At 30.8% G+C, this 21,285-nt stretch overlaps 1 protein-coding gene across 12 annotated transcripts in view; it reads left to right on the top strand.

Annotated features, from left to right (window-relative positions):
* LOC134715810 (leucine-rich repeat-containing protein 49-like) overlaps positions 1–21,285 on the top strand; it is an 86,878-nt gene that overhangs the window by 27,699 nt on the left and 37,894 nt on the right. For all 12 annotated transcript variants that reach the window (XM_063578270.1, XM_063578268.1, XM_063578266.1 and 9 more), the window contains 2 exons: positions 6,009–6,070; positions 16,015–16,162. In XM_063578270.1, coding sequence (XP_063434340.1) covers positions 6,009–6,070; positions 16,015–16,162 — 210 coding nt within the window. The remainder of the gene's footprint in view (positions 1–6,008; positions 6,071–16,014; positions 16,163–21,285) is intronic.

Below are 21,285 nucleotides of genomic sequence, written 5' to 3'. Positions count from 1 at the left end.
TACCTAACCTAATAATAACTTTACAGTTCAAGTAGAAAGCAAGCTTACCAAAGATATTACCTCTACCTACACAATCAAGTCATTTGGCTGTAACAAAGGAAAATGTTAGAAATACATTTGTTTAACAGTGTCACTATATCTTACTGTGGTTTTGAGTAAATTAAATGTTTATTATATCAGTTTATACATATAGTATATGAAATGTTGTGTAGTTTTATTAGAGAAACAGTTAATATGTATAAGGACTAAAGCAATTTAATTGTACATGTGGAACAGCATACACTTTATCGCTATTTGTCCGCCATTGCTTGAAATCACACAGGTTCCCGAAAAAATTTTGACGTCATAAAACAAAATATCTGACGCCACAATGGATTAGTGATTGTTGTAAACGTCAAAAGTTCAAGCGGCCGGGTCAGCCGGGATTAGGGATAAGGTCTACCTCTCAGTCTGAAATTACATTGACCAAAATATTTCAAAACATGGTCTGTTTGTTAATTTTTGACAATTTTCATTTTTTGTAACCTAGAGTTATAGGACTGTGAAGCGTGAAAAATACCGGGTAAGCAATTTTTCACATGAAGCACTCTAACTCAAGTTTGCCATAAGTGGTTTACTTTAAACATCATCAAATTTTTTTCCTTCTGTTGACTTTTAAACAATATTCACCATAGCCTTTTCAGTTTTCAGAGTATGGGAATTTGATTTTAAAAAAGTAAGCAAGATCTAACATACTACACTATTTCAAAGTTTAATAAATTTCCCAAAGTGAACTGATGGTTTGAGGATCTAGACACTTTTGACAATTTTCCCATTGTCTTTCAACAGTTAAGGAAGTTTAATCTTTGTATTAACCTTAGTATTAAGGAATTCCAGATTGAATCAGTTTAATACACATGTTTAGTTATTGGAAAGAAGCATAAGACTGAAAAATAAAGTCAAAACTTTTTCTAAGAATTGTTGGGGAATGGAGTGTTTATGGTGCAGCAGTTTATTAATATACATTCCATTTATTCTTGGTCTGAGAGAAAAAAATACTTGTATCATTTTAAGTGTGTACATAGATGAATAAGTTTAAGTTTCTTGTTTACTAGTCAATAATTCAATTGTACTCTTCATTTTAAAAGAGTGTATTTTTTTTAATTTTTGCCAATCAAATAATGGAGCCATGTAACAAAACTATGGGCGGTAAACCTATTTGACCATTTTGTTTCTTTACTTAGTGAATATCTAGTTCACCTAGCAACCAAGCAAACTTGAACTTAGTGCACACTTAAATGATGCAGCTATATTTTCCAAATTATCATAAAATCAAAATCATGAACAATTTCACAAAAATTTCACAAACATTGAGTTATTATTGCAGCAACATGTGTTAACAAAATGTCAGAATGTTAAAATATAGTGGAGAATGGTATGATGTAAAACAGATTTTACAATAGATTGCTCAGTTTTGGAAACAGAGTAGATTTTATATGCTCTATTATTATATATTATAGCAGGTCCAATGACACAGTTATCGTCCTTTGGTTTTCGTTGTCTACGAATATAGTCCCTAGTGTAAACAGTGTATAACTTGCATGTTTTATTTAATACACTTTCCCTATTTATTTATTTATATTAAATGCATGAAATATTAAGTAGGGGGATGTAATTACATGTCAAAAAAATTTGGGTGCTGAAACTTTATGTTAAGGAGTGAATTGGTCCAGTTCTGAAAGGTCAAATTTTATCACGTCTGAAGCTGTCAAACTGAATTTTACACCCCCTTAACACAGAATTGCCAATATTTTGAGTTAGAGCTGGTAGAGGTTTCTATAATTTTGATATTATTTGTCTCACTGGTAGTACACTACACTGTAAAACTATTTTTAAGAAAGAGCAGGTGCGATTTTTTTAATTTGAATTTATTGTCTAAAAGAAATGCACTACGAAATAACTGTGTTCTCGGGCCTAAGAGATGGATTACTGAAATCTAGATTCTGTACTTTGGGAACTTTCCTGAATGATTTGCTGGTTTCAATTTGTCAAACTCAATAAAAGTAAAGGATTTACATCTTTGGTTTACAGAAATTCTGTTAAAAATTGACATTTTGGCATTCTACGGCTATAATAAGGATTTTAAAGAAGTTTACATTTTATGCCTAAGAGGCATGCTGACTTTCTATCTGACAGCTTTTTTGTTCCTGATATTTGTGTTTCTGTGCTTAAATCAAATTTAATTAACCATTTGTGAACTCTGAATAAAGAGAAAAGTAGACTATCACAGAAAAAAAGTGCAGAATATTTTGTATTCATGGCCCTGGTTAAACGGCCTAACTGATGTATGTAAAATGTGAAGCGCTTTGTACATCAAATCTCTAGTCCATCACAAATATTTCACTAAATCTGAAAAGAAAGCTTTTTACTATATTCAGTACACCTTACTCCTTTAAAGGTTACCATATTTTTTTCCTGTATGATAGTAAGTGGTCCAAATTTATACCTTTTGAGACTTAACCCTTTCCTCCATAATGACGCCTTTTGACGCCACCCCCCTTACTCCATAATGACGCCTTTTGACGCCTGTGTAGTACCTCAGTTGAAACACTTTGACTACAAAGTGTCTGCAGTTGACTTAATAAAGTTTGTATCCAATATGAAAAGGAATATCATAGGAATATCCAACTTAAATTTATTTGATGAAATAGTTGTTTTTCGCAATGCCTTAATACTTTAAAGCATAAGTTTAGCATTTTATCAAAAAAATCCTATGCGAATCAAGTATGCCAAAAAAAAAATTCAATGGAGGAAAGGGTTAAACTAAATGCAAGTTTTCCATCGAAATGTGAAAAAACTGGCCGCCAGACCATATTGTCTTTCAAAAAATTTAAATGCAAGAGTCCTTTTGCATTTAGACTTCTTGTATGATAACACCTTAGCATAGAAATGAACAAAAAGTAACACATTTTCACTTCTGATAGCTTCTGTGTGCATTTTTATATGTCAATTTGGACTACCGCCTAAATTGACTCTAAATAATTCTCAGTACTGCATGTTCCAAGACCATTTTATACTCATGTGGTATACTTTTTGTAACTTTTCTATACATTTAAAGTACATTTAATATATATGAAAGAATAATTTAGGCTTAAAAAACTTCAAAAACTTCAAATTGGCTAACAAAAATGCATATTTATATAAGGCTTCCCTGAATTGGAAAATCTCTATTTTCATGCATAGGCGCATATAAATTTGACTTTGGAATAAATACAATACATCTGATAAATAAAATGAGTGTGCAGATGCTTTTGATACTTAATATATAATATTCAAGAGCATTTAAAAAGTAAATTTTTGCAAAATTTCAAGTTTTTAGGCCAAAATCTTGACAGTTGAAGATATTTAATTTATACGTCAAAAATAAACATCCAAATGTCAATACTAAAATGACCCCAGTTTCTGTTATATATGACATATGGCCATGAAACTTGGCAAACCATCTCATTATTGCCCAAGCTTAGGTTATGCAAAGTTTTATAAAGATTGGTCAAGTCTTTCTGTCCTATTAGGTCCAATGACACAGTTATCGTCCTTTGGTTTTCGTTGTCTACGAATATAGTCCCTAGTGTAAACAGTGTATAACTTGCATGTTTTATTTAATACACTTTCCCTATTTATTTATTTATATTAAATGCATGAAATATTAAGTAGGGGGATGTAATTACATGTCAAAAAAATTTGGGTGCTGAAACTTTATGTTAAGGAGTGAATTGGTCCAGTTCTGAAAGGTCAAATTTTATCACGTCTGAAGCTGTCAAACTGAATTTTACACCCCCTTAACACAGAATTGCCAATATTTTGAGTTAGAGCTGGTAGAAGTTTCTATAATTTTGATATTATTTGTCTCACTGGTAGTACACTACACTGTAAAACTATTTTTAAGAAAGAGCAGGTGCGATTTTTTTAATTTGAATTTATTGTCTAAAAGAAATGCACTACGAAATAACTGTGTTCTCGGGCCAGCAGATACTAAGGAATTAAACCCAGGGGATGTTAGATTAGGCCACATCAATTTAAAACTATTTATGTACAAAAATTGGAGCAAATGTAATGAAACAATTAATTCCAAAATTTAGAAAAACTGGGTAGATGAGGAAAATAAATAATATGATAATGTGCTTTTAATGTCCAATGTTTGTGCCTGTCGTAGGAGACAAGAAATTGATCATTTATTTAACCTTTAGTATGTATCAGTATATGTGTAGCAAGTATCAGGTCATTTTGTCATGTGTATGCCTCAATCAAATGTCTTGATACTATAGATTTAAGCGTCAATTAAGTACAAGAGAGTATCATCAGCTCAGTAGTCAGTTCACCAGTAATGACATTGATTTAGTACATATCTTTCTAAATTTATTTTTTGAATTGTTTTTTAGAAACTAAGGCTTCAACATTTTTGGCTTTCAAAGGTCGAGGTTTGACCATTTTTGATGAAAGTCAATCCAGGAAAAATGTAAAATAACAAAGATACCAAACTTTTAGGAAAATTCTAAACAAATCAAATGGCAAAATCAAAAGCTAAGACTCATAAAACGAATGGATAACAACTGTATTATTCCATCTATGTCCTGTGGTCATATACCTTAAGTTTTTTAAGTATAAATTGACCACATATACATCAACTCTCATTTAACTTTGTACCAATCTGTTGAGATAATCCGTTTCCATCTGACTTTTCTAAAATTTGATTTTTATACTTTTCCAAAAAAGGGAAAGGAATGAGTGCTCAAAAGACATGTTTTAACCTTTATAATTTCTGTGTTTTAGTTCCCAGTCAGGAGCCTGTTCTTCAATGGTTGTCATTGATTGCTGTCTCTCATATATTTGTTTTTCATTCAGTTTTGTCATAAATCTGGTCGTTTGATTTCTTGTTTAAAAATATGTTGCATTTTGTCACGTCTGAGCAATTTTTTTAGCTTAATATTTATTATGGATTTCACTTGGTACATTGAAACAATGAATATTCTTGAATATTTTTTATTTAATCCTAATACCTGTATAATCCAAACAAAACACCTATGAGGGGTCAGTTTAGACAGGTTTTATTATATATGAGACAGTTTTACTATTTTTTCTATTGATTTATATTCAAAAATTTGTTGGAATATTGGATGGTTTGAAAGAATCAACAGCCTTACATAAACTAATACAATGTAGTGATTTGAGTAGATTATAGTCATGTATTGTTTTGTTAACCTGTTAACTAAAAGTATACTGTAAATAAAATGGATTGTATATAAACCAAGTTTGATTTAAACTTTTTTTTTAAACTATGGCTTTAAACGTTTCTTTTTTTTTATTTCAATTTATGGTATTATCTATGTTTTCATGCTTTCACTTGGAAATTTATTTTCATTTTATGTTTATAATTTAAACTTCATTTTAAATTAACTATCTTCACATTCTGTTAACTGTGCAAAAAAAAAATCACAATCATCTAATTAATTTATAATTGATTCATATCTTTTTACCCTATTTAATGTTGAATCATAGATGTGAAATAGGCTTTCTTTATTTAGTTGTCTTTCCTTGTTTTTGACCTTTTGTTAGTACATATGCACATTTCAGGCCAATTTCCAAATCTTAGATGCATTCATATATTAATTTGTGTTGTTTAGACACTTATTTATTTCAATAGCGTGGTTTCTTCTAGTTTTTGTTGGTATCAATTTCATGTTTCAGTTTCTGGAAGAAATTTATGTTTCAGTTTCTGGAAGAAATTGCTACTTTGAGAGATTCTAAATTGATTGCATCATTTACTATATTCCAGTCAAAGTTTCTAAGATTTTGTATTTTGTCCAGTTTTTCATTTTTTCAAATTTGTATTTTCCTCTTCCCTCAAATTCCAGGGAAGATGATATTCCATGATTGTTAGTATCCAGAACATTTTTTTGTCAAAAAGTCATGATAGAGTTGTCTTTCTTTGTTCTATTATTGAATGTTTAATCAAATATATGATTTTGCAGGTTGATGTGGACAATTTACCAAGCTTACAGAGGCTGTTTCTTAGTTTTAATGAAATTTCGAGGTAAGTTATACAGAATGTATTATTAAAGGGTATAAATTGATTTAGCAGCATGTGGTGATTATGTATCATTAATATGCATATTTCTCCAAGCCTGATAGTAAGTTGCTCATGATGTGCAGAGTTTCACCTCAGTGAAAATGTTGCGGAAAAATTATTGATAGATAGGTTACATTTCATGGCTGGATTCACCTCACATAATTCTGCAGCATATTTAATTATTTAATAGTGACTGACACAAAAGAAGAATTTATATGTATACAGTTTCTGATTTACTTTTGTTTATTTTTATGAAGATGTTCTTCAGAAGCTGCAGACTCAGAATAAATTTGGAGTAAAACCGTATTCTTCTTACATTTTTCCTTTATTCAATTGTCCAACTATCTTAAGTGACACCTTGTTTACTGTTGAGATTTGACATTATTAAATCTGAAATTGAAGTGCATATTAATTTAATTTAGAATGCTCATTTTTGTTGAGCCTCCGACTTTTGTAGCGATCACATATTTTAGCGGCTGTGTCCACAAGTATTCACTTTGTGGTTAAATTTTTTAAAATTTTTAATAACTTTCTTAAACTATCCTTGATTTCTACCAAACTTGGACAGAACCTTGTTTATGATCATAAAATAGTATCCAGATATAAATTTAGTAAAAAAAATAATTCCTGTTTTTCCGTATTTCACTTATAAATGGACTTAAATGTTCTGCCAGGTAACATTACATTCACTCTGTAATTTAAGTTTTAAAATTTTTAATAACTTTCTTAAACTATCCTGGATTTCTACCAAACTTGGATTTAATCTTGTTTATCATCATAAAAAAAGTATCAGGAAGTAAATTTTTTTAAAATAAAATCTTGTTTATCTATATTTTATTTTATAATGGAATTGGATTTTCTGCCAGGTAACATTACATTCACTCTGGTTAAAAGTTTTAAATTTTGATAATTATCCTGGATTTCTATCAAACTTGGACAAAAGCTTGTTTATAATCAGAAGATGTAAATTTTGTAAAATAAAATTCTATTTTTTTTATTTCCATATTTTACTTAGAAATGGACTGAGTTTTTCTGCCAGTTACATTCACTCTGGTGAATATTTTGGGAAATTTGAATAACTTTCATAAACTATCCTGGATTTCTACCAAACATGTACAGAAGCTTGTTTATGATCAAAAGCTAGTATAATGTATCTAGAGGGAAATTTTGTGAAAAATTATTTCCAGTTTTTCCAGATGTAACTTATATATGGACTAAGTTTTTGTTCCAGTTACTATTATATAGTCTGTAGTTAGAGTTCTAAAAACATTAAGATTCAAAAAGAAGGCAAGACACTGGGTTTGGCGGAACCCTTACAAATTTTTAATATTAGTTTTTTAAAGGTTTTTTACAGCTTCATAATAATGTTAATCATTACAAAACATTAGAAGTGACATTAAAATAATGTATAAAGGGTGAAGTATATACAAATAGGAATCAGGTTAATAATGAAAATTCTGATATGATGTTTTTCTTTCAATTTGCTGGGTCCTTTTTTGACGTAGTTAAGGGAATTTTTTGACGTGTTAAGGGAATTTCATTTTCAATCAAAAATGCCAAAAAGGTAGACAATCAATCTCTGGACCAGGACGTGACTCCGCGGCTTACTTGGAAAAGAAATAGGTAAATGTTTTCTTTATAGAAAGTACTTTTTTTAGGATTTATTGATTTGGATTTGGCCATTTTAGGGGCCAGCTGAAGCTCCAGGTGCTGGAATTTCTTGCTGCATTGAAGATCTATTGGTGACCTTCTGCTGTTGTCTGTTCTATGGTCGGGATGTTGTCTCTTTGACACATTCCCCATCTCCATTCTTAATTTTGTAATTGTTTTTTTTTTCAAATCTAGTTGATCATGATTTTTGTTTGCCATATATAATATACCTCCTCTCATAAAGTAGGAGGTTATGTTGGATCAACCTTGATATTCTGTCAGTTCTTCAAACAAGTATTTCTGTCACATTTTTATCAGAAACTCCTACTACCAAGAGGTGTTAAACGATGTTGACCACCCATGAGGGTCCCACAAGGTCAAACTCAGAAACTATTTAACAGAAATACTTTATAGCTGGTCAGCAGCTTAGCAGTGAAGTAACACAATCGAAATTGCAACCTCAGCTGTGTTTTGAACAATGGGGGGGATATCAAATTGGACATTTGTTTTGGTGTTACTTGAAAATTAAAAAAAATCATTTTAAAAGTAAGTTTACATGTATCTGTTCATTTGTTTATTGTGAAACGGTTGATTTTCTTTAGCGTTTTGACTTCATCAATCCAAAATGAATGCCTTTTGAACATGTGTTTAAAGTCAGCTTTAAAGTACAAAAGTTCATAATTTTTCTATTAGAATCGAAATAATTCTATCATGCCATGCTCTATGCTCATTTTAACATTGGTAGGCATTATATTTGTCAATATATACCTGGCTAACACTTGGTATAAAGATATCAACAAATATAATGCCTATACCCATATTAAAATGAGCATAGAGCATGGCATGAAAGAATTATTTCTTAACCAACAAGCACTTTGAAGTTTTTTTTATAAAACATTGGCTAGGATTGGGATAAAATTAAAATAGTGGACTGAGGTATTTTTTGGTAATTTCTGTGTCATTTTGATCTCTTGTGGAGAGTTGTCTCATTGACAATCATACCATATGTTCTTTTTTATATTTGGGTTGTTTTGTTAAGTTGATGTAATATGGTTGATAATATTTCTGCCCTGTTGCTTCTACTATATTGTATCATGATGACTACACATTAAGGGAATAGCATATAAAACTAGATTTGTAATTGCTAGCAATAACGGATGGCACCCTTTCCCTTATTGCCAGGTGAGCGACAGCCATTTTAAAGGGAATAGCATATAAAATAACCTGTTTATTTAAATGCTTCAGTTGAAATTTCTGATCAGTTTAATATGTGCAATCATGCAATATATTAATTTTATTAAACAGGTTCTAATAAAAAAAAAAATCCGATATCAAGTTACTTTTAATGATTTGTATGTGTTATTTATAACAGAAATAAGTTTAGAAATTAAATTTATGGGGAGCACTAGTTCATTACCATGTATAGGAAAGTTGTAATGAATACCTAGGTTTATAAAAAGCAAGTCGTCTTGTTGATAATTACTGAAGTTTTTAATTAACTCATTCATCTCTATACAAAGTTTTCAATCTTTTGCTTTCTACAATCTTATTGTGTGTCCCACTTTCAACAAAGAAAATCAGAAAGTAAAATTGAAAAATTGAATAGTTTTTTAACTTGTAAATGCATTTGGAGTGAGAATTTTAAAAATTTGTTTTGTTTACTTGCGTGTGTGTGTTACAAGGCAATATTGATCAGAAACACCAGTTTGGTAATTTGGTTTATTTGAATGTGTCTTTATTCTGCCAAATATGATTTATATGGTTTCAGTATAATATTTGACATGTTTGACTAAGATATATTATAGCTATGTGAAGTGGTATTATAGTTTGTTCTCTATTGAAAGTTTAATGAGCTATTTGACATACTGTATCAATTTAAAATGGTCAAAATTTGTTGAAAAAAAGTTGATAATTGTGGTATAGAGGTGCATTTTACCGTTGGATACAATTTTACGCAGAATTTGCAGTAAATGCACCAGCATGTGTTCTGATTCACTGCAGCTATTACGTAACATTTACTGTAATATACTAACATGGATTTGAAGAAATAAAAGAATAATTTAGAAGTGCAATGAATTCTTGACTAAATTTCAAATCTTCATATTTTTAAAAGTTAAATATTATGAGCAAAAACAAAGGTCTTAAAAGTTTGTTGACTCTGACTCGAATGGTCAGTAAATAACTTATTGAGGGATTAAAATTTTGGAGTGGACTATTAATAATGTCTCGTAGAGAGATGATGGATTTTGAGAGATTTAAACAGCAGTTACTTCACTGTCTGTGTGAAAGACATAGGAAAATGGACAAGTTAGGTGTTAAGGGAATTTCATTTTCAATCAAAAATGCCAAAAAGGTAGACAATCAATCTCTGGACCAGGATGTGACTCCGCGGCTTACTTGGAAGAGAAATAGGTAACGTTTTTTTCTTAATAGCAAAAGCTTTTTAAGATTGGGACTATTAAATCTTGTTTTTTTTCAAATCTAATTGATCATGATTTTTGTTTGTCATCTGTATTATAACCCCACTCTTAAAGTAGGGGGTTATGTTGGATTCACCTTGTGCTTCTGTCAGACCTTCCAGCAAATAATTTCTGACACATTTTTATCAGAAACTACTACATGTACTACTATGGGGTGCTTAACAACCTTGACTTCCCATGAGGGTCTCGCAAGGTCAAACTCAGAAACTATTTAACAGAACTTTTTTATATGATCAGCAGCTTGACAGAGAAGAATTGTAACACTTATAGTCCACAACAGCAGTACCTCTACAGTTATAGTAAAAGTGTGTTTATAAATGGTCAGCTACTGTGTCGTGAAGAATTGTAACACTCATTGTCCATAGCAGTTATAGTAAGAGTGTGTGATATAACTCTTATCTTTTCCAACCTTTCCTGGATTATACTAACCTTAAGTGAAAAAGAACTCTTTTAAATTTTGGTCAAAGGTTTAAAGTTAAAGCCTCACTTAAAAGACTGAGATGTAGGCATTTTTTCCCACATTTGGAATAAATTGTCATTAAACTGTAAGGTCTTCTGTGTACTTGACACAAATATTTATTTGTTTCTTTTGCTACAGATCCATAAAGATATCAACTCTGCTTAGGCATCAATGATCCTTTTTATTGTCGAGCCTTCGACTTTAGTTGAAAAAGCGAGACTAAGCCATCCTACATTCCGTCGGCGTCAGCGTCGTCGGCGGCGTCAACAAATATTCACTCTGTGGTTAAAGTTTTTGAAATTTTAATAACTTTCTTAAACTATACTGTATTTCTACCAAACTTTGACAGAAGCTTGTTTATGATCATAAGATAGTATCCAGAAGTAAATTTTGTAAAAATAAAATTCCATTTTTTCCGTATTTTACTATAAATGGACTTAGTTTTTTCTGCGGGGAAACAAAACATTCACACTGTGGTTAAAGTTTTTAGAATTTTAATAACTTTCTTAAACTATCCTGGGTTTGTACCAAACTTGGACAGAAGCTTGTTTATGGTCATAAGATAGTATCCAGAAGTAAATTTTGTAAATAAATAAATCCATTTTTTCCATATTTTACTTTTAAATGGACTTAGTTTTTCTGCCGAGAACCATTACATTCACTCTGTGGTTAAAGTTTTTAAAATTTTAATAACTTTCTTAAACTATCCTGGGTTTGTACCAAACTTGGACAGAAGCTTATTTATGATCATAAGATTGTATCCAGAAGTAAATTTTGTAAAAAGATTACTCCGTTTTTTCTGTAATTTTCTTTTAAATGGACTTAGATTTTCTTACAATCATAAAATAGTAACAAGAGGAATATTTTGATTTTTTTCCTCATTGTTGTTGAGCCTGCGATTTACAGCAAAAATAGGCGAGACACTGGGTTCCGCGGAACCCTTACAAATTTTAATTTTCTTTAGAAAGATTTTTTTTTTAAAAAGGATTAAAAATCTGGCATTCATAGTTTGGACAGGGTGTCAAGTTTAAGAAATAATATCTGATATATATGACCAACAACAATAGCCAATATTGCTAATATTTTTTAATTAGAAAATAAGGATAGAACTTCAATGAGTTTGCACACTTCAGTTTCAATTTACTATTAATACTAGAGGTTAGAATAAGTCTGTTCAAAAGGAACAGGGACATAAGCGCTTAAGTCTATAATTTCTTGTATTTTTCTGAGAATTGATATCAAGGATATCAAAATGTTTTAAATTGAACTGCAGTTCCAATATCTAAAAAATGAAAATCTATTCAATAAGGTTTTGTTAGAATGTTCCCCTCCATCACATATGCTAGGTCTGAGCTTGCTCATGGAGCACACTGTATTAATATGTTAACCTTTTGAAAATATACATAGATCATTCCCAGTTGTTGTAGACCATGTATGATGACTTGTTAATGTTCCATCATTTAAAAAAAAAATGCTCTATGATGAAAGTGATCTTTTTGTTATTAAACTGCTTTTTCTTATTTCGTTATTTTGATATGTACTAAACAAATCAGTTATGGAGTTAATGACATTTTTATAGGTGAAGACCTTGTTTAACAAATTAAGTTCCTTTATATCCGAACGGAAATTATGGTGCCATTTTAGAAATTTCGCTGAAATTAAAATGTAAATTGTTGTGTCAACGAAAGAAACATTTTCAGTATTCAAACAAAACTAATTATCTTTGTTATAAACTATTTAATCAGACAAGAGAGTAAATTTGTTGAAAGAGACGAGGATAGTTTAGTTAAACATGAAACATACTAAAAGGAATCAATATTAGAACAGGTTTAAATCGATATTAGAGCTGTCCTACCTACCCATTAAAAGCTGTCTTTTATATATACTGTAAATATTATGCATGCAACCTTCAAACGATACCTCTTTTTATACTTTCAATAAGAATTGACCTATTGTTGATGTTTGTATATATCTAAAATATAATGTGTAGGTTAACCCATTCAGTTTCCAGTTTAATAGACCTGTCTTGTGGTTATTTAAAAAATAAGTCTTTTGGATAATATACATGCTGGAATTTGTTTTTTACTTAATTGACAGTTTGTCTTTTTAAGAAGATTTGAAAGTAATCTTGGAGATTAGATATACATGTAATATGATCAGTGAAACATACCTTTGTTTATTTCACCCAAATTATTAAATCTATATATGGAAGGAGTTTATTTACACTTGTTTTTCACAGTTTTCTTGTTTTGGTATTTATGAAATTCATGTACCAGTAATATCATAAAAAGATCTAGCTGATAAAAATGTACAAGTAAAGAACAATGGAAACTGGGATCATTTATTTTAATTTTGCAACTTTATTGGAATTCTTGATATGTGATTTCAATTTAGATTTGTATTTAATGGAAATGTACAACTGAGATTTCTTATTAATTTGGTAAATTTGATGGAAACCGAAATAATTTGAGATTGGAAATTCGATAAGCAACAAGTATACATGGATATATATTGAGCAAATAGTTGCTTTTGAAATGGAATTATATACGTTGTAAAGACAATTGATTGCATCAAGAACTGAGAGGAAACATAGTTTATCATGTGGCATTACAGAAACTATAGAGAAAAAGTCAAAAATTGTCGTAATGGCAGAAAGTAAGTGTTTTCTATTGTGAAAAAGAAATTAGTATTTTTTTGTTTTTCTGGTGTTTAATTTTGTAATAATGAAAGTATTATAATCCATTATTGATAAATTTCTTATCATTTGTAAGCACATGTTGAAATATAGCTTTTTTCAATGCAATAATTTCCTTTTCATAAATGCATCTTATGAATGGTATTTCATATAGCATAAGTAAGAACTTCAAATCAGAGAAATCTTGCACATGCTACTTTAATAGAATATTGATGAGTTTTGTTTGGTGCATATACATGTACAAAAAATGTAAAAGACACCTAATGGCAACATATAAGGTGACTGATTGAGTAAATGAGTACTTTTTTCCTAGACTAATTGGCAAGTTTAAGAGCTTTTTTGGTTGTCTCAGTGAATTTAATATTCTTTTGGTTGTCTAAAACTGACTAAAAGTGAATTAAGTATACTTTTGTGGTCTAAAAGTAGATGTGTTGTACATAGGTTTTGTACTTTTAAACCTGATAGTCAGTTTTACAATACCAGAAAGTGTATATTTAAAGACAACTCTATAATTATGGAACCTCCATCATAATGTTGTCACTCCACTTGACTTTAAACTTGAAGCAAACAAGGATCAATATTATGACTATATGTTGTGTCTATTAATTTTTTAAACATACAGTGTACATAATAATGATCTCAAACTTTTACTGTGCTTTGTACAAAACCAATACCTTAAATTGAGTTTTCACCATGCTAGCTCCTTATTCAAAATGTTATTAGGAAAAATGTCTCTGTAATTTAACACATTATTCAGAAAAGAGGGATGAAAGATACCAAAGGGACAGTCAAACTCATAAATCTAAAACAAACTGACAACCCCATGGCTAAAAATGAAAAAGACAAACAGAAAAACAGTAGTACACATGACACAACATAGAAAACTAAAGAATAAACAACACGAACCCCACCAAAAACTAGGGGTGATCTCAGGTGCTAGGGAAGGGTAAGCAGATCCTGCTCCACATGCGGCACACAGTCTTGTCAGGGAAGCCACACATACCGATTAGTTTCTTGGTTAACCCAGCATGGGATTTTTAATAGATGCACATATTTCTAGAATGGAATTCATATTGTTTGCATTTGATTAGATCTATACACCCTAAAAGATTTAGAAGGCCAAATTTTCATGAATAATTGCAAATATACAAACCAGACAATCGTAAAGAGTTTTACAGAGGCCAACTACCCAAATTATATAAACATCAACTATGTAAAAAGTATAAAAATGGTTAGGAATAGGTTGATAACCTATCATATTCAATATAGAAATAAATTAAGTGTATATCAGAAGAATTCAAGTAACAGTTTAAAATTGGTGCTTCAGATCCATATCAGTTATAAAGTCATTTAAAACGTTTTGAAATAGATTTAAACGTGATACACCGTATTGAGTAAGATTTAAATAGGATATAAAGTCGGGAAAAAGTATGGTTTTCAAAGTTTTAAACAGTCATCATATTTTAGTTGTCAAAATCTCAAGTTTCTGTTGATTATTCTCTATTGATTCTGTCAGAGATTTTAGAGACAGTTAAAGAAGGCCAAAAGGAATATGAACCTTAAACTTAGGATTTTATGTTGTTATTCATGTGACAAATGTAATCTTGCTTTGCATGTTAAGATTCCTTTTTAGTTTTTTTTCATAAGTTTTTTCAGAGGATGATTGCTATGAACAGATTTTGAGAATAAGATACAATAAAGAGATTTTAGCAAAAATTTCATAGCATTTGACATCCATCATGTCCATCTTTACTGGTGCCAAGTGTTATCAGTGATAGTCTTCACATCAGAAACTAAGCTCAATAAATAACAATAAAGATATTTTTTCTTTGGTAAATAAAGAGATTGGCTCCAAAATGACAGACAGAAGATTTCAGTAGTACTTGTATTTCAAAAGTGTCAAATTTTAAGAAAGAAAATACATATTTACTTTATATTTTATAAATGTTCTAGTATGATCTTTATTTGAACTCTGAAAATTTTAGAGCAATTTCAGCATTTTTGTCTTTGATAAATTTGACTCAATTGAGGGTTAGGTGTAAATCATCTTTTGCATATCAGTCCAGTGAACTACTGATAACTCTATCCACCTTACATAGTAAAATGTACATACAAATGAAGAACTGCTTAGCCAAATGGAAAAATGTTATATGAATTTATATGAAATGAAAAAAACGTATTTGCCTATTTGGTTTTTAGTTTACTAGAGTAATAGCCCTTGACTTACAAAAAACATGTAATATACTTGTTTCTGAATGATATATATCATTATAAAGCTTCAATCATACGACATTGATATGGACAATCAATATGTATTGGGTTTGATTTTTGTCAGTTCAACATTAATTTTACTTTGGATTTCCTTGATTTGAAAACAAGACACAGTTTATTGTTTTTAGGACAATAAAACCCACAACTTCAGGTTACGTGACTTAAAATATAGCTTTGAAAAGACTGTAAAACTCTAGGTTTATAGCATTTAGCATGTTGAGATAGAATAATTAGTTTTAGGAAAAAGTTTGTAGTCTATTTTTAACAAGTTGAAATACAAACAGCTTTTGGGTTTTATGTTACGAAATTAAACTCAAAATATCATTTCCTAAATCATCTTTCTTTATTTCAGTTTTGAAGACATTGCTTGCCTTGGAGAATCTACTAGTCTGTCAGAAATATCTCTCGATGGGAACCCTATCGCTCAGGAACAGTACTATAAACAGATTGTACTCAGACATATGCAACAGCTTAAACAGTTGGACATGAAACGAGTTACAGTAAGTAATCAGTGAATATTTGTAGGGGCTATGGTCAATATAGTTCAATATTAACACCAAAGAGTGTGGATAATTTATAATTTTATGGGTCAATATTTGTGTATATGTTCCGGACCATATGAGTATTTGGACCATACGCGTATGGTCATGACCATATGCGTATACTCATATGGTCCGACCATACCCGTATGGTCCGACCGTACGCGTATGGTCGGACCATATGAGTATGATACTCGTTTGGTTATTAACGGGCCGGACCATATGAGTATTTGGACCAAATCGGTATTAGATTTTCAATAATATGCATTAGAAAACTTTATAAAAAACAATGTTTCTACATGCAATTGTATTATTTACTATTCAAATAGCATTAAATAATTATGCCAAAGCTACTTTTCATCGCTAATGGTATTCTTGCTTGTATGTTTAGGATGACGTTTACTTCCATACGGTACGGTACCATAGATTTTTTGGGGTCCTGGGTCATTCCGATGTGTCTACGATGTTTTTAAAAAGCTCTAGATTTCCAATATCGTAACAAGACTGAAGTGCATCATATCACCAGACAACTTAGAAAATTAAACTAGGGTCCTTGCCGATTACGTCATTCATTTGTTAACAACAAAAACACGTATTAGTATAAACATTCTGAATATTGCACTGCTAAATAAATGCTAATTATATAAAGTTTCAAAAGTAAGCACATTATTAGACTCTTTATCCTGTCGACGTTTACGTCAGTTTATAGTAAAACAATTGATTGAATGTGTAACAGTTCAATAATAAGATATATTTGGAGGTTATCTTCCCATGTCGACATTTTGCCATTCACTCGTAATAACACATCGAAAAATGAAAAAAAAAGTTTTTTACTGTAGTTATGACTAGTGAAAAAATTTACTGTGTGAAACTGCTTATTTCATTTTGTTAATCTTGTTATTATTAAATTTTTTATAGATCTATAATAAAATTACCTTTGGTAGTGTCTTTTTAATGACGTGACAACTAGAAGTAAACCTGTAAATTACCCCGACCATACACGTACGGTCCGACCATACGCGTATGGTCGGACCATATGAGTATATACCCATATGGTCATGACCATACGCGTATGGTCCAAATCCTCATATGGTCCGGAACATATATAAATTAAAGTATACTGACTGGAATTTAGTGATTTTCAGAATTTAGATCAGATCAACTAATGAATTAAATTAATGGTTATAGTTGTATGATACTAAAAGAAAAATTTGTACAGCAATACAAATTATATTTCCTGAAGGAAAGTAATTGTGCAATTTCCCCTTAGCATTGCATTAAATAGTGACAACAGATAATATAGCATTATTGAGTTCTTGTCATTTTAAAAGATGTTTTGTCTTGCTATATGTGGTGTGTCAGATGAAACACACATTTATATGTTTTATTCAGATTGGTACTGGTTCAATAAAACCGTATTACATGTTTTGTCCTTGGGCTATTTTTTTCAGAAAATATTTGCATGTATATACCTTTCACTTTTGTTTAGAAAATATTGGCATGTTTATACCTTGCACTTTTATTTATAAAATATTTGCATGTTTTTTCCCTTGCATTTTTATTTAGAACATATTGACATGTTTTGTCTGTAGGATCCTGGTACCTCTGTGTCTAGTCGTAGGCCTGGACTATATAACCCACTGTACCATTTAATGTCATTGCCTGGATTCAGATCAAATTTGGCTGGTACTGGCACCGTAATTCCTGCTGAGAACATCTTAGATGGTCCTAGTACTGATAACAAGAATGTTGCTGGTAATTTGATAACACAAAAATCTTCCAGCAGCCATTTCACTCCAGCTTTTCAAAGAACACATGTATCGTCTTCGGCAGGTGATATGAGTAAAATTGGTCTAGTTGATGACAGTGACAACAAAGGAAGGAATCCTCTTGGAAAGCCAAGATTTATGACAGTGAAAGCAACAAATTGGGCAGTCAACACCACAGTGTCATCTAAAGCTAGTTCTGTGTCAAACACAGTGATCCAGACCACACCACAGAGACAAAACTTCTTACCAAATAAAACTGGCATGGCTACTAAACCTCAAACACCTTATACACTATACAGGTCTTATACTTCAGTGGAGCAATTAAATGATTACAGCCCTAAAACATCCATGAAGAGACACACTTTGAGCTTAATGGACCCCTTGAGTACCTCTCCAATGTTTACTTTGTCTCCTGTTGAAAGTAACGATGACAGGAAATTTGTATCTGAACCCTCTTTTCATCAAACTTCTGTCAGTGCATCTAGACCTTTTTTGGAAAAGAACTCAAGAAATGGGTCTGAAACTTCAGTTGATCAAAACTCTGTAAATAATTCTCTGAATAGTATTCAAAATGTTGAAAAAATGCCAAGAAAAGTAACGAGACCTAACTCTGAATATTCTGAATGTTCTGAATCTACCCAAAGCACTAAAACTTTGACAGAAACAGATTTGATAAATAACGCTTCAAGACCTATCTCTGAATATTCTGTAACAAGTGATAAAACTTTACAACTAAAAGATGGAGATCGTCCAGAGGCCACAGGTACTCTTTCCAGACCACTTTCAGAATATTCTGAAAATAGTGAGAACAAATTGTCTGAGAATGATGTTCTGCAAGGCAAAAATGTTTTCAGATATTATTCTGATTCTGATTTGTCAAGGACAACTGAATTTAAGACGGCACAAGAACAAAATATCAGTTCTCTGATAAGCGATTCGAAAAATCTTATTGAAAAAACTTATGATAGAGAAAAACAAGAAAAATTTATGCCATTTTGGAAAGTAATTGATAATAAAATTGTAAGAGTTACTTGTAATGAAGAAGAATTTGAAAAAATGAAATTAGACAGGTCAACTGCAAGGAACATGGAAGTAAATAGGTCAACTGTGAAACCCGAGTTTAATTTTAATGGGACAAATGGAGATACCAAATTAGAAAACATTCTCAAAACGTCGTTAGATGCGAAAGAAGAAGTTTCCAATGAAATGGCCAATCTTTTGAATGATAGTGAGCCGAAATCTTTCGATAAGGACGTACACTTAAACCAAAAAGTTGAAAAATCTGAAAAAGATGTTGTCCTTGTGAAAGAAACAACTTCTCTGTCAACAGACAAATATGACATTTCTATAACAAGAAATTTCTATCAGAAAAGTTATGGAATTGACCAGGTTACCATGATCATCCCAAAATCAGTCGAAGCAGTTGAAAATCCTAAATCTAATGACATTGTTAAAATCCACAAGTCTGCAGCTGATGAAACAAAGAAAAGCAAAGAGTTTGGTACCATGCATCAGTCCTTAGGCACTCACAAAAATAAAGGTCAGAGAAATGACACTACCGGTAATCAAGAAGAAAACCTAGCTAGTTGTGAACTACATCCTGTCAAAATAAATAATTTACAGAGCTCAGCAGACAGCAAGCAGTCTCAAAAGGCAACACCATTGAAGCTTTTAAAGACTTCAGAATCACTGCCAAATTTAAGGACAGCAGATATGAATATGAATGAAAAAACCTTGCCAGAACTCAGGACAAAATCTGTAAGAAAATTGGAGGACCAAAGCAAACATTTATTAGTTAAGGAACCACTAATTGCAGATAACCAGGCCAAAAAGCCAGACAAGCTGACTATCTTCAAAGAACCACCATTACAAATCCAGAGTAAAACAACCATGGCTACTATACATGAAACTGAGAATGCAACTTCTCAAACAATGTCTGTACAAGGCATTCAGCAAAAAACTGGATTGTCGAAATCAGTTTCTGCTCCATCTTTATCTGCTGTAGCTTTGTCATATAATACCGCTGAGAGCACCAGTACTTCTTCAACATCTTTGGACCTAAGTTTAGGTATGTCTTCATTGGGATCACCAATAACACTCGGGAGTACAGAATCTATTCCCTCAACACCTTCACAACCAACTCGTATAAATTCTGGTACAACAATGGGCCTATCAGTAGTCAAACAATCTTTCAAAGCTACACCATTAATGTTGACATGTTCAGCTGTGTTTCCAGTAGTTGTATCTCCTGTGAGGGTAATATATATGCATGCGTGTGCTGCATGGACAAAATTTTAAACTAACAGTATAATTAAAAATTTGGAATTCTTTTACATGTAATTTGAAAAGAACGATACCTGTTTGAAATAATCTTTCTTTTAAAAAAAAAAAACCCAACATTTAATGAAGAAGTTTGTGGTTTCATAGAGTATTCCAAAGTCTTAGTTTTGTGGTTATTACAATGGTCTAAAATAAAAACAGTTGCCACTTAATTATAATACTTTATTTATAACCATGATTATTTGTTCTTGCAAAATTCTACTTTTTAATTGGACCACAAAGTTGAATACCAGGAAAATAAAAGTTAAATAATTGCATATTTTTATTTGGTTTGGATAATTTTATAGCACTAGAAACAGGGAAGTTCTGCAACTAATATTCAAGAATATATTTATATTCTGTAGCCTCCAATGGATCTGGAATTTTGCACTGATTCTAAGTCTAATAAACCGATTTGGAATTATAAAATATACTTAATTAATAAAAGGCTTGACATTTTGATTAAGTATAATATGATGATTTGATTAATGTGTAAAAAGCTTATTGATTATCTGTAGTTAACATGCATGCATGTATATCATTCTTACATTTTATGACACCATGCTTCATTGGCTTTATAATCAAATATTCATCAGTGTTATTTGATGGGCACTGAAAGCATTTCTAACTCTTTTAGATATTTGTTACAATTTTCATGTTTTTCTTTGCATGGGTAATGTTATTAAAAATGGACTTCAGACACAAGAGAATTTTTTCAAGGGAGATAAGCTGTTTAAATGTTTAATTCCCTTGTGTCAAGTTTCATATGTATGGTCCTTCCAAAACTCATTTGTAAACTGCATGTTGTCTCTTTATAAAGATTTTATGGGTTAATTTAGGACAAAGTACATATTTTGAAGGATTTTTTCAAAGGGTAATTGTGTCATTTACTTTGGTATGTCATTGTGTGTCACATATATTGATTGATTGTTGTGTTTATTTAACAAACAGTGTCAAATATTTCATGCTTGTTCAGGACAAATGTTTTGCCTAGAA

The sequence above is a fragment of the Mytilus trossulus genome, chromosome 4 (genome assembly GCF_036588685.1).
Source record: "Mytilus trossulus isolate FHL-02 chromosome 4, PNRI_Mtr1.1.1.hap1, whole genome shotgun sequence".
NCBI classification, from domain to species: domain Eukaryota; kingdom Metazoa; phylum Mollusca; class Bivalvia; order Mytilida; family Mytilidae; genus Mytilus; species Mytilus trossulus.
Note: the sequence above shows the minus strand (reverse complement) of the source record. Positions and strands in the feature narration are given on the sequence as shown.